Below are 14,131 nucleotides of genomic sequence, written 5' to 3'. Positions count from 1 at the left end.
TATTATTAATAATAATGATAAATTCTGCTTGACTGAATATCAAAGACTCAAACTTAGAACAAGTAAGGGTGATGATTTAAAATGAAGTAAAATGCCGTTTCCTTTGACGATGCATTTATAGAGTCTTCCATAGTTGATCTCTAACAGTGGAAAAATCATATCATTTGACTGCAAAAATATTTGACTATATTAGATCACTAAATTTGCCATATATTATGGCTCACATTCATCTCATATACTGTAGCTTGAGACTGCTTAACAATGATTATTAATTCGGTGTATCTGTGATCATAATCGGTGGGATAATAATTCGTCTGATTCGAATTCTAGTAGATCAGGGATGACAACCTGGAGTGATACGGGTTCGAACCTCCTAGTATTTTAATATTTAGTTTTATGCAGCAGGTACATACTGTGTACGGATGCCAAGTGGTACAAGTTTATGATTTATGACTTACAGTTTATATACGCATTCCAAAATAATAGACAGAAATCGAACACAAAACTTTCGATAGCAATACATTATTAAGACGGTTTTATGTATGATAAATTTAGTTAGTTATGTCAATGTAATAATAACTATAACTTCATTTATTTCATCTAACGTTACAGAAACTGTAGAAATGATTGTTTTGATTCAGTCAGAAAACTTTAGTCTCAATGTTATATTCTTTATTATTATTTGATCAGATCAGAAAAATGATCTCCATTATGAAATAAATTTAATTCATCTCGTTTACACTTATTCCCCTATATGTGTAATAATTTTATCAGGATAGTTTTTGTGCAAAAGAAAAACAATTATGCAATATTTATTTCACCATCTTCACTTAACAAGATATAGACATTTAACCTTATACATTAGGGTAGAATAAGTTAGATAGATCAATGACATATTCAATCTTATGGCATTTTTTTAAATGTTACTATTATTGAAGTAGACAATATGAGTAAATTATTAACAAATACAAAATGCCTATGTATATATGTGCTTGATTCTATGCTGAATATGGCTAACTGAAAAGTTAAGGCAATGATCGTGTAGTAAATATATATGTACGGTGATAATAATAACAATCAGTTCAAGATGATAAGATGTTGTTTACAAAAGATTGAGATAACTCATCTCATAAGGTATCAGAAATTTATTTGAAGTTTATTTTTCAACTTATCTTGTAGACAGGAATTCAATATGATAATAAGGATAAATGGAGATGTAAACACACTTCAGGTTAGAAATAAAATGTAATTTAACTTTAAATTAATGCTGGTAGAATACTAACAAAACACAGTCTTACTAATCATGGGTATTTATACTTGAGCGGGAACAGGTTTTTTTTTAAAAAAACCTCACTTGATAGTGAAAACATTAGTTTAACTTCAATGTTTTCCTGATAAAATGATAGATTCCACCGTGAGAATATCACAGTTTAGTTCTAAAGTCTGAACCACTTCAGCAAAACTAATTCGCATTAACAAAAATCAAAATGTTTCAGAATAAAATTATTTACTAATTGATATTTGGAAATTGTATCAAATATTATTATTCATTGTTTATGTTCAACATATTTATGTAAGTACTTTTTTCACCCATAGGTGTAATACAGTTATAAACTATAGGTATCAATACCAAGGTTAGACTTGATAGTTTCAAATAGATTGAACACTGGGTATAGAGTTAATGTCCCAATGAGTGGTAAAATTGTATTTCTGACGTTTCGTAATTTAATGTAAGCCACTTCTTCAGAGTAACTAAATAATACAGTTATAAACTGTTTATAATCTTATTAGAATATTGAAGATTCCCATTGTGAAAATTATAAAACATATAATCGTCGTCAGGTTTTAAATTTTTTTTAATTATTATTATTATTTATTTATTTTATTCTATTTTTTGTTATCATTAGCTTTATCTTCACATTTATCATTTGTTTGTAATTTTCCGCCTCTTTTCGTTTGTATTCTTCACTATTTAATTATTTACACACATCTTATTACGTAATGATTTTAATGTTTTGTGATGCCTATTCCAAGTCTATTCACCCACGTTTGACCTTCTATTTCCAACGTTTAACTATTGATAAGACTTTTGTTATCGTATTTTATTATTCTTACTACTATCAGTACACCTGTCTTCCTACTGTCAACTTGTATTTCTACTTATTATGTGTGGTGACCTATCGTATTTCATTGTGATTATAGACCGAAATTGCCTTGATCGGTTTAACATTTCCGTATAAATATTCATGTATATTAGAGTAAAGCCTGTTGATGATCTAATTGAAAACAATATTGTTCGCTCATATGTGTTGTTATAATCGTATTAGACAAATCAACCTATTTTATTTATGTCAAAACATTTAAAATAATACTTTAATAAGTCATGAAAATCACTGAATAACTCTAATATCAATGATAATTAATGAGTGAATAGTTTCACTGAAACAATAATTTACTTACCAAAATCAATTAAACATCCAATTAATAAGGTTATAATCAACATGTGTAATTTATTTCCATTCATACATAGAACACTTTTCCATGATTGATTATATAAATAAATAATTATGAATTGTTGTTTTAAACATTGAATTGTCAACATTGTTTTTAACAACAACAACAACAACAAGCAAAAATTGTCTAATTGATATAATTGACAAATAAAATATATAAAATAATGGAATTAATTCAGAAAATGTTTTTTGATATTTTATTTAAAAATTTTTTTTATTTTTTTTACTTTTGTTTGGTGACAAAAAATTGTTTTGATTTATTTATTGATTAAATTGTTTGTTGTTTTTTTCGTGATCAGTTTTTTGATTGATTTTTCAATATCATTACAAAGTAAAATCATCTTGAATGGTCCATAGATATAATAAGAATGGATCAAATGGATCAATATTTTGTTGATATTTGAATACTTGTATTTAAGAATCTAAAATAAAAAAATGAAAATAAAACAAAACTAATGTATCATGTGTATTTTTTAAAAAAAAACCATGATGATAACCATGGAAACAATTTTTTTTTAATGAAAACAATTAAAGTTATCATTTAACAGTATGTATTTACAAATCAATACAAGATATAATCTAGAGTACATAATGTTCAGGTTGAGATACTGTTAGATCAATGATTCAAAGATTTAGAGGTTTATATCTAGAACAGAAGTGAATTTATAAACATTCAGTAAATGAGTATTATTACCAAGATTTGATTTGATAATTTCGAATACATTGAGTATTTGGCAGATTAATCTAAGTAATTTGGATTAATTTTGGATTGGTTAATTATTGTCTGAGGAAGTGACTTACACTGAGTTACGAAACGTCAGAAAATCTCATTTTTCTACTCCTTGATATATTACAATTACATTATTTTATTTATTTCGTAAATAAGCTTTCTTCATATTAGTTTCATGTAGAGTTTATTGTCAAAATTGGATTTAAGCACATACTAATAACAAAGTTATTTAAATCTAAAGTGTTATTCACTTAAAATTTGATTTCTAGACACTTGTTATTCATTATTCTTAAGAGCTATATAAAATAACAAAACGTACTAATGGTGTAGTGAACGAGAACACAAGTTGGGACAATCGAATTTATTTAAACAAAAAATTACAGAACATCAGCGATTCATACAGTAAATATTTCATTTGCAAATTATCAGTCAATCGTCTCAGATTTCGTTGTTCCTTCGTCTCTACATTAATCATTCTCTGTTCTCGTTTTCTTTTCTTCGATCTCCTTAACCTTCTGCTGCTAGACATTCTATTCAAAACTAGCGTTATTTACTAGTCGCGTTGATATAAGTGGCACACACCATAATGAGAATCTCAGATATATCAGTAAAATTTCATGAATGAAGTAATAATTTAAATTACCATTATTACCAGCATTATTTAACGATATATGCCTTTTTTCATTCTGTTTATTTGAAGGAAAGTATGTATCTTTAATATATATTTTCCTTCGAAATCATTAAATATGAAAGAATATATTAATTACAAGAAGAAATAACTAATTAGTTGTTGAAAAGATAAAAAAATCTAATTAAAATGTATCCAGAATACCCTAAAACAATAGAGATTCACAATCTGATGAATAAAAATACTGAAACGTTTTTAAATGATACTACTAAAAAGCTTTAAACTAGATACACAAATGTTTAAGTTAAAAAGATTCTGGTTGTTGAGTCATAACATGTTAAATGAAGCCAACATATGTACAAATACGTTTTATGTAGGGATAAAAACATTTGGGCTCTTACTTGAAAATGAATTTTCATGTATAGTTCAACCAGTTCATTATAGTTGATTTGTTATATAATTTGTTACATTGATTTATGAACGATTAAGGATTTTTGACATGCTAATACACATAGTTGTCAAGAATAAACCATGAATTATGTGGATAATAATACTTATAGAAGAATACATGAAGCTATTCATCACAATTCTTTCAATCAGGATTGATAAAGATTGTTTCTTGGTTTGTGGATATACACTTCAAGGTTTGAATCAACCAAATATTATTCATGATTACAATCAACCTTTTACAACTGGAAAAATAATTTTAATAGATTACGGAATAAATCGAGTTCTAATCACAATATTTCGTCAGTTCTGATCATAGCACTGATGAGTTAGTCTTGTCTGATGAAGACGTTTACATAGTTTAGTCTTCTGACCACTTGCGTTCGGATGAATTTCTTACCATCTAGATGAGCTACGGATAGGGAGTGAAACAATTTAGTATGTCAACCACTTCGCTTATCATAGAAGTCTTATAAAATTTTGAAAGGAATTCGGACAGTTCAATTGGCTTTCATCATCCTTCATTACTAGGGGCGTAGAAAAGATTTTCGTCAGTTAGCAGAAGGACGAATATACTGTAAAACAATCCTCTATATTCCGTTTTATGACCTTTAAAAATAAACTATATTCGTAGTTTTCTAATATTTGAACATAAATGCTTTGCAAGTACCACTCGCATGTGCTTGGCACTCAGAAACCCTGAGGCTGGATAAAGATGGTAAACCAAATGATGAGGTAGTAAATCTTTACTGAGCGAGACAATTGGGACGTATATCATTTATTCTCAACTAACGCCAACCTTGAAGAGTGATGTTTTCTGATGTATGAATAAGATGGAAGAAAGCTAGTGGCAGTCAAATCAAGTTGAGGGGTCATTTTATAAGTTTAGCGATTTTTTTTGGCTGAGCTCTCCACTCGTCTGCAGACTTCCTGCTTAGGTTCAGGGGATTATCGCAAACAACCGTTACAAACATTTGATGGTATGATTCAAAATCGTTCGTAGTGGAGCAAATGCATTCACTCATTATTTTCACTTAACTCCTAAATTTTTTAATTAACTTATAGAATATTTTTCTCTCTCTCGATAATCTATAATTTCAACTGGAATAATATCTTCTATAGTTAATTTTTCCTATTAGAACTAATAATGTAACTACGTTTAATACTGTAGAATTCGTTTTGACGATTTTATCACACTATTCTTATAGGAAATGATAATTTAAGCCAATGCACATATATGTCAGATTCTACGCTTCCTATAACGGACTGATTGACTGAAATAGTAATCAACCCAATTGTTTTACTATGCATTTCAGTTAGTTTAAACTCCACCTGGAACCTCTCTTTGGTTACTACCGGTCCCAAGCCCAGATAAAGGAGGAGGGTTAGGCATGGTTTAACTAGCCCATCCCGTAGAATACTAACTCGCTAAAAAAACGCTAACCAGAAAAAAATTTAATCCAGCTACTTTAAAAATTATTTATTCAATATTTTTAATTTATTCTCAATAGATCATAAAATGTATTCTTACCTATTACTTCTTGACGTAGAAAAGAAGAAGTAAGCTCAAAGTGAAAATCATAAAATAGTAAACGTTTTACTCATTAAACAATTGAATATTTCCTTGTAAAATTCTATAAACAAATATTCGCACAAAAATCGTTTCTTTTTTGTTTCTATGTGTATCTCATTTACTCAAAAGGTAAGAAATAATAAAGTGTATCATATACCGGAAATATCATTTCTGTTTTATTACGTCAAGACGTATTCTTATTGTTCAATACTGATTGTGTATAAAACTAAAATTGAGACATTTTAATTGTTATTTACTTGAAATCATAATCTTGTTTTATGATTTTCATGGAAAAACAAAATTAATACATTAGATTAAAAGAAATATTTTATTTGTAAAACAAAGTAACTTGGCAGAAAAATCCGGATTCTCACTTTTTTATAGTAAAATAGTGATGTATGCTACTTATATAAGTAGTATTTCACATAAATCAAAAGTGATATGCTTGTTAAAAGAAGATCGAGAAGATGAAATTGAAGAAAACAGAAAGTGTAACAGAGAAGAATTGAAGACGACTGATGGAAGATTTACAAATAAAGTATGTAATGTATGTTTTTCAAAGTTTAACAAGACACTTTGTCATTTCACGTTAATCAATAAATTAATTAACCACATTAAATTTGTATTCACCACAACATGTTTACGAACTGTGTGAATCTGTTCATTAATTTTATTATAAAACCAAATAATATTTGAGGGTAATTTGAAATTTCTAGATTGTTGATTTATCAGTTGAAAGCACTTACATTTAACAGAAATCATAATAATATTACAATGTAGGTAGTTTCAATAAACGAAATTTAGAGATCTACAATGAACATTTCGGCTTCTGATGTTATCCAACAACATAGTTGAGTAAAACAATGAAAAAGTAAAAAAGAACCTTAATCCCCATTCTTTACTAAACTATTCACTGATATTCTAGATACGTTGTTTTGGAAATTAATTAACTAAGAATATAATATTTATAATACTGTTGCATTTAATAATACATGATGGAATACATTTAACATTATCTAGTACAATAGTTTAATGAGAGTTTCATATTCATTATCAAATCGGTAGCTTATCCTTTATTAAGTGATATTCTGAATCCATGAAATTAAACATTACATAAGAAGTTTCGACTAAATTGAGAATTACTAGTATAGGGGTTGTGGAGATTATTAAGGTTTTGATTAAGATAATGGACCGATTGATGTTAGACCACCTTCGGAAACCTAGAGTCGGTTATAAAGTTAATAATAAATATATTTTTCGTTATTTTAATTTACTCTGAAGAAGTGGCTTATATTAAGTCACGAAATGTTAGAAATACGATTTCTCTACTCATTAGGATATAATCTCTAAAAAAACACAATTATTATTTCCACAAGAAAAAAATCACTGACATGATGGTCTAACAAGTTTTTAGTAAGAAGAAATCGATTTCATCAATCCATGCAAAATTCATGTTGAAAAAACGTCTTTCAACCTAAAATGTTTATTGATTTGTGACCAGAAAGAGTAAATTATTGAAGAGATCTCTTTAAGACAAATCTATTCATATTATTCTTCTTTTTTGTAAAATTATTCTTTTTCGCAAAATCATCAATAATAATTGTTGATCATAGCAACAATTTATCGAGAGAGCAAGACAAGCAAAATCACGAAGAGACTATAACTTAATTGATAAGATCTTCAGTACTCACGAAAAATTTCATAAGCGTTAAGTTAAGATCAATAATTGTGGAAATGAATTCAGTAGCACAGTTTTGAAATTAAAACTAAATATGTTCAGAAAGCATATGAGAAATAAAATGAATCACTTAGATTTAGGAGATCATTCGAGTGAAACAGAGGAGAATGACAATTCTGGAAAACGTAATTTTACTACTATAATAGAAGGAATTGAAAATATACTTCCGAAATATAATATTTCAGCCTTCTTAAATTTATGGCGAAGGCTTCATTGATGAAAACATTACGAAATATTGCCACTTACTTATTTGTAGCCTACAAAAGTCAACAATTCGATGATTTATCAGTGGATATCGTGGACTAGCAATGAAAATCTCGGTGTTATCGTTTTCATCACAACATTTAAAATATGTACAGTCAACCGGTAAACAGTCATAGATCAATGTTTTGGTCTGACAATAATCACACTTTTATCCACCATTAAACATTACTGCAATTATTTAAATCAAACTGTCTGGTGAATTTTGAGTTTAGTTTTTTGGCAGGAATTCATTGTTCTGTTTGCATAGTTTAATAGTGACCCAAATAAAATGTTAGTTAGATAGTCATTGAAAACCAGAAAGCACTGAAAGGCAGCCATTTCGCTTCGGCACAGAACTGCTCTACAGTGAGCATTCATGTCTCGAACAGGAATCGAACCCAAAACCTCAAGGTGATTAATCTCTACACAGTCGAGACGTATACATTGGTTTCAATCGGTTCTTGACACTGCGCATCCATCTTCTATTGTCCTTGATAAGTGACTTGCACCACAACTGATTGAACTAGTCGTTATTAATTACATTCAAGATTTCATAAAATTATAAAAAAATTAATCATATCTATTATCAGTGATCTTTTAACCGAAATAAATCCACTTAACATTTTCAATGAATCACTATTACATTTCTACGGTTCTGACTTTGATAACTAATATAGTATTTTCTCAACACACTTAAATGTATTGTTAATAAAACAAGACTAAATGAAGCATAATATCATTGCACATCTAGATCACAAAAACAAATTCACGTTTAGTTAAGTTAATTATTCATTTAAATGATAAATCGACCTTTGCTAATTTAAATAACAAGAGTCATAAAAATACCATTTTCTTATTAATAAGTTTAAGTATTGGTGTATATAAGAGAAATTTGATGAACTTCTTAAAATGAAGCCATTTATAAGCCGTCTTAAATACATTTTCATCCGCCAAAAATGTAATTGAATTCAGTTATTTCTTAAACGTGGTAAGCTATATAATCTTAGTAATAAAAGATTCAAGTCATCGCTTTTGCGAATGAAACAGAAGTATTCATTGCGTAGTAAATTTCTCGCCGTTATATTCTCTTATCAATTTTACACTTGCAAGTAGGATAGACTAACACATGTAATCAAAATAGTAGGTTGTTATCAATTGTATTAAAGTCACACGTAATTATTCCGAACATGTTTGAGACAACAAACCGAAGTGTTTAAAGACAAATTTGATAAGATTTCTAAGCAAACTAATACTACGATATTCATACAATGAATTAAATCAAGCCAGTGAGTTGTTGTAAACAAAATTAAAATAAAATTTATGATAAACAAACAAAAGTAATCTCAGACATTAAAAAAAGGAAGAATGTATTTTTAAAATCTCAGCGAAAGAATTTAAAGTAATTCCAACGTTTCGCTAGGCAATCTGGTCCAAGCTTTTTCAAGGAAAGTATAATCAAACAACAAAATTATCGAATATAAATAGGTACATGGTTCCTCGGTTTACTGTATACTGAATATGTCATCCAATCAATGTGAAGGATTTTTTATAAATAGGTATTTGCATTATTGTGTAAGAGACATGTTTATATAAAAATACTATGAAAAATAATAAAGGTCAATCTCATTTACTCATACGTAATCAACAATTAATTTAGTTTTTGATCGATATCATGATTCAATCGATGTTAGACCACCGTTGGAAACCTGTTAGACATTAACACCATTGGATGCCGGCTCAGTGGTCTAGTTGAGTAAGCGCCTGGTGCGAGACCGATAGGTCCTGGTTTCGAATCTCGCGGGGAGCGGGATCGTGGATGCGCACTGCTGAAGAGTCCCATACTAGGACGAAATGGCTATCCAGTGCTTCCAGGTTTCCAACGGCGGTCTAACATCGATTGATTCATGATCTCAATCAAAAACTTAACAATCTCCACAACCCCTATACTGATAATTAATTTAGTATTAAACATCTCTTACTACTGGCCAGGTAGGAACACCTACAATAATTTATGATAATAAACTGCTTAAATACATCCATGATAATTACATTATTATCAATTTATCTTATTTTCAACAGTTTCATGATTATTTACCATTAAGAATTTATATTATACACATTATGTCATAACACGATGGATTAAACGCCATAGTGATTATTTTTTTAAAAAATAATTGATCAAATCACATTGGATTATATTTCAAAAAATTTTTTATTTTTTTATTTTCATTTTTTTATTTTATATCCACTTTATTTAATTTTTATTTTCAAAAAAATATTTTCTCTTGGTAGGTATAAATGATCTTTTTTTCTAAAAAAAAATTTTCTCTGGCGGTTTTCATGCTTGACATCATTTAAAAAACATAAAGACGATTAGCCTCTGTAAAATCTTTCACAATTTATGTGAATAGTTTTGTCATTTACAAACTATTGTAATAATAATAGTTTGTTTTTTCTTCTTCAGACATTCATTGAATCATTTACAACTTTTAACTTGCCAGTAAACAACTCAATATAAATGACCAACTTACATATGTATATATCGATATGTTAAGTAATTTGAAATCTTAACATGTGTAATTGATGCTAATGATTATCCTAGAATTAGATAATAAAATCTATCTAATTTATCAGAAGTGGTTTTGTCGAGATTATATTAATTCCAACAGTTGGGATCATGAGTCAATTGAAGCTAGACTACCATGGAAAACCTGAAAGCACTGGATGATCGTTCCATCCTATTGTGGGACTCCTCAGCAGTATGCATTCACGACCCCGCCTCTCGGGATTCGAACCCAGGGTCTATCAGTCTCGCGCGCGACCACTTAACCACTACATCACTGAGCTGGCCGGCATCCAACGGTGTTAATGTCTAACTTCAACTAATCCACAAAATTGAGCGACACATCCACCATTGTCATCAGTGAGTTACTATCACACAACTGACCCGGTTGAACTCCACTGGTCACTGCTTCTCACTAGAACTCCAGGTTATACATCTTGAAACCAGTCACTAGTGAGCATATGTTGATTCGTATCAAAAGGGGGGTTCTGTGGAGGTTGTAGTAATTTCAGTAGTTAAGATCATGAGTCAGTTGAAGCTCGACCACCATGGAAAACCTGAAAGCGCTTAGTTTTTAATGATATTCTATGTAAATTCACTCTGTTATGTGAAACATATTCAGCGTGAGAAATCTCTACCTTACCTGTTCTCATAATTGATCTACTGTTACACTGTTTAAAACAAATATTCAATCGAATGATATTAACAAAATTTATGAAATAATAACAAAATAAATGTCTCATCGTGATAGTCAATTTTCTCTATACGCTTGAGTGAAAAAGCGAGACATTATTGATAAACTTGAACAATACATACAGTCATTTAAATAAATAAATACATGTTAACTGATTAATGTCCCAGATATTTATTCAACTACTTCCCATCAGTTGATGGAAATAGATAAAATCATTATACAACTTGGTAGCTAGTGTATTTTTTTCTTGAGTTGTTAAATAAATGTAGAGATAACTTTTATGAAAGATTCATCATTTAAATGGCATGAAATAATTTTACATGAAAGAAAGAAGTATTCTAAACAATCAAAGTTAACTTGTAATGCATAGTTGGACAGTGGAAAAACAAAATTCTCGAAATACATTTTTGAAAGTCATTTTATAGTTTAAATATCAAACAATTAATAGTTTATAATTTTGAGTTTGGGACTGTTATGAAAAACGGAGAAAACTTTTTAATTAGACGCTTTCCATTCATATGGTTAGTTTACATCTATCGCGACATAGACTGATTACGATTTTGAATGTTAATAGTGAGAAAATACAAGCTTTCATAATTAATGTAGTGGTTGATTAACACTAATTTACTGACATTCTCTAATTACATACATGTAAAAATCATTAAGCAACTGTAAACAAAATTGTATTATTTAAGTATTATAAACTAGTTAAACACTGAGAGATACTCAAAGTAACACTGTTGGCTACTACACACTTTTGTTGCTTTAAATACATACCTTAACTTCGTCTACAAAATTTTACTCATAACATTTTGAAAATAATGATATATTTGTATCCCACTATTAATATAGTGTTGACATACAATATTAAGGTATCCACTCCAGGAACTGATATGCTATCAGTTACTAATCAAAAGTAAACCTTAATATTAGCAACAGCAAAATACCTGTTGAAATAGTTGTTGACTATCATGATTCAGTGTTCTAATGATTTCAAGTAACGAATTCAAATCTCTGTGTGATGCAGGTAAATTTATTACACAACCCCCAAATATGATAGAACATGAATTATTTGCTTCTAGCGCTAGTTAATAATTAATTTAGTAGTAGATTAAAAATTAAGCAATAGGTTTTAATTGTTCATAATTACTGACCTGAAATTGGTTCCATAGCTAATATTTAATTTTTTTTTAAATCCACAACCGAACAGTTTTTTCTAAAAGCATGAAACATCTTAAAAATGTATGATTGTTTTGATGAAAATGACCATAATTTTAATGCAGAAAACATTATGTAATAAAACAAACCGTCTTGTTTCGTCAAAACATTGCATTTGTATTGTGTATTTGGATGCAATGTGATATAAATAGTTTCTATTTCTTATTAAATTTGAGTCATTTCGGTGTATTTTAAAATGTGTTAAAATGTAATTCATTATAAATTTGTTAAATGTATCATTTTATTTAGTATCCATCATCCAATTTTGTTTACACTTGTGTATACCTTTCATGATTGTATGTGAGTAAATGTGTACATCGTTAATTTTTCAACCAGTCGTCTTAAGTTCATTCTCAAATATCTACTCACTCAATCCCTCCCTCCCTCCCTCACTCACTCACTCACCTGTCATTTCTTTATGTCATTTCCTCTAAAAGCTTTTCATTCACATTGAAATACATGCAAATATGTATATGCATATATACATACACACACACACACAGAACACCTTTGTAAAAAAAATTCTCGTATACACATACTAATATGCAAATACATATGGTGCATATCCCTATTTTCTGTTCAGATATGGGTCTTATTTCAGTCAAGCATGAATAATAAATACCTGGTTGGTTAATCGACTAGATGGTTAATCAGTTCATTGTTTAGATTGATTGATTGACTGACTGACTTAATCGTTAGGTATCCATATACAATGAAGAGTAATGTAAATTGTTTAGAGCTTTTATGATCAACATTTTCATTATTATTACTATATTTATTTACATAATGTTTAAATGAAAGATAAAAAATTATAATAGACAAACATTAAGAAATTATCACTTGCCGAATATAATAAATGAAAATGTATTATGTCCATAAATGCTTATTATATTATTCTTATTTTGATTAGTATGAGTATTTATATTCAAAACAGTTGAAACGATTGGATGGTTAAAAATTCATGGAATCCATGTAAACAATAGAGATGATATAATGTTAGTGCCATATAGATGTTAAAATTGTTACTCTATTGATGATAACGAAGTAGACTTTTTCTATAACCTAGGAATAATTCTGTTGGTTTTATTGGGTCACATCGGATAAATATCACCAATGAAAATGGGCAATAGTTGGACAATAATACGAACTGACCAAATTTTTACTGGATACTAGTCCACTAATCTGAAGTTTAGGCGCTCGTCTCGAAACCTGTATGTTTATAGTTTGACCGTTGAAAGTGACATGCATATGCAGTGTTGATGGATCTCATAATAAACTTAAATAACAATTCAGTGCTTTTTGATTTTCAATGATTGTTTAACCAAGAATAATCTATTAGACAAATTGCGAAAGGCATTATCGTTTCAAACTGATAAGGTCAAGTTTTGTGACAAAATGTTCAATTAATGTTACAGTATATTATTATTACTAACGGTTAATTTGTCGTACAACAGTTAGGATGAGGCTGAATATCATGCTTATTCATTCGGTTTATTTTTATCCGGTTTGATAAGAAACACTATGAAACATTGTATTAACCAGATAAAAATTATTGACAACTTTATGATACATATAAGCGAACAATATTGTTTTCGATTAGATCCTCATCAGGCTTTACTCTAATATACATTAATATTTATATGCATATACGAAACGACTAAACCAATCAAGGTAGTTTATGAGTCAATGATAACAGTGGAATAGATTACATAAATAAACATAATTAGTCATTTAGCGTTATTTATCATAGTCCTACTGATTTTACTTATGGTGTTCGATCTAGT

The 14,131-nt window shown here is 28.8% G+C and overlaps 1 protein-coding gene across 4 annotated transcripts in view; it reads right to left on the bottom strand.

Annotated features, from left to right (window-relative positions):
- The window catches only part of NPHS1_1 (nephrosis 1, congenital, Finnish type (nephrin)), a 171,635-nt gene extending 159,073 nt beyond the window's left edge, over positions 1–12,562 (bottom strand). For 3 of the 4 annotated variants that reach the window (XM_051214808.1, XM_051214807.1, XM_051214809.1), the window contains exons 1-2: positions 12,284–12,558; positions 2,461–2,935 (exon numbers count right to left, since the gene is read on the bottom strand). In XM_051214808.1, the coding sequence (XP_051068000.1) occupies positions 2,461–2,602 (142 nt within the window). In that variant the 5' untranslated portion in view covers positions 2,603–2,935; positions 12,284–12,558. Of the gene's footprint in view, positions 1–2,460; positions 2,936–12,283 lie in introns of all 4 variants that reach the window. The other variant, XM_051214810.1, reaches the window with a different exon arrangement.
- Between the last annotated feature and the right edge of the window lie 1,569 nt (positions 12,563–14,131).

Source organism: Schistosoma haematobium, chromosome 2, assembly GCF_000699445.3.
Source record: "Schistosoma haematobium chromosome 2, whole genome shotgun sequence".
NCBI classification, from domain to species: domain Eukaryota; kingdom Metazoa; phylum Platyhelminthes; class Trematoda; order Strigeidida; family Schistosomatidae; genus Schistosoma; species Schistosoma haematobium.
The sequence above is the reverse complement of the archived record's forward strand: the minus strand, read 5'-3'. Positions and strand labels throughout refer to the sequence as shown.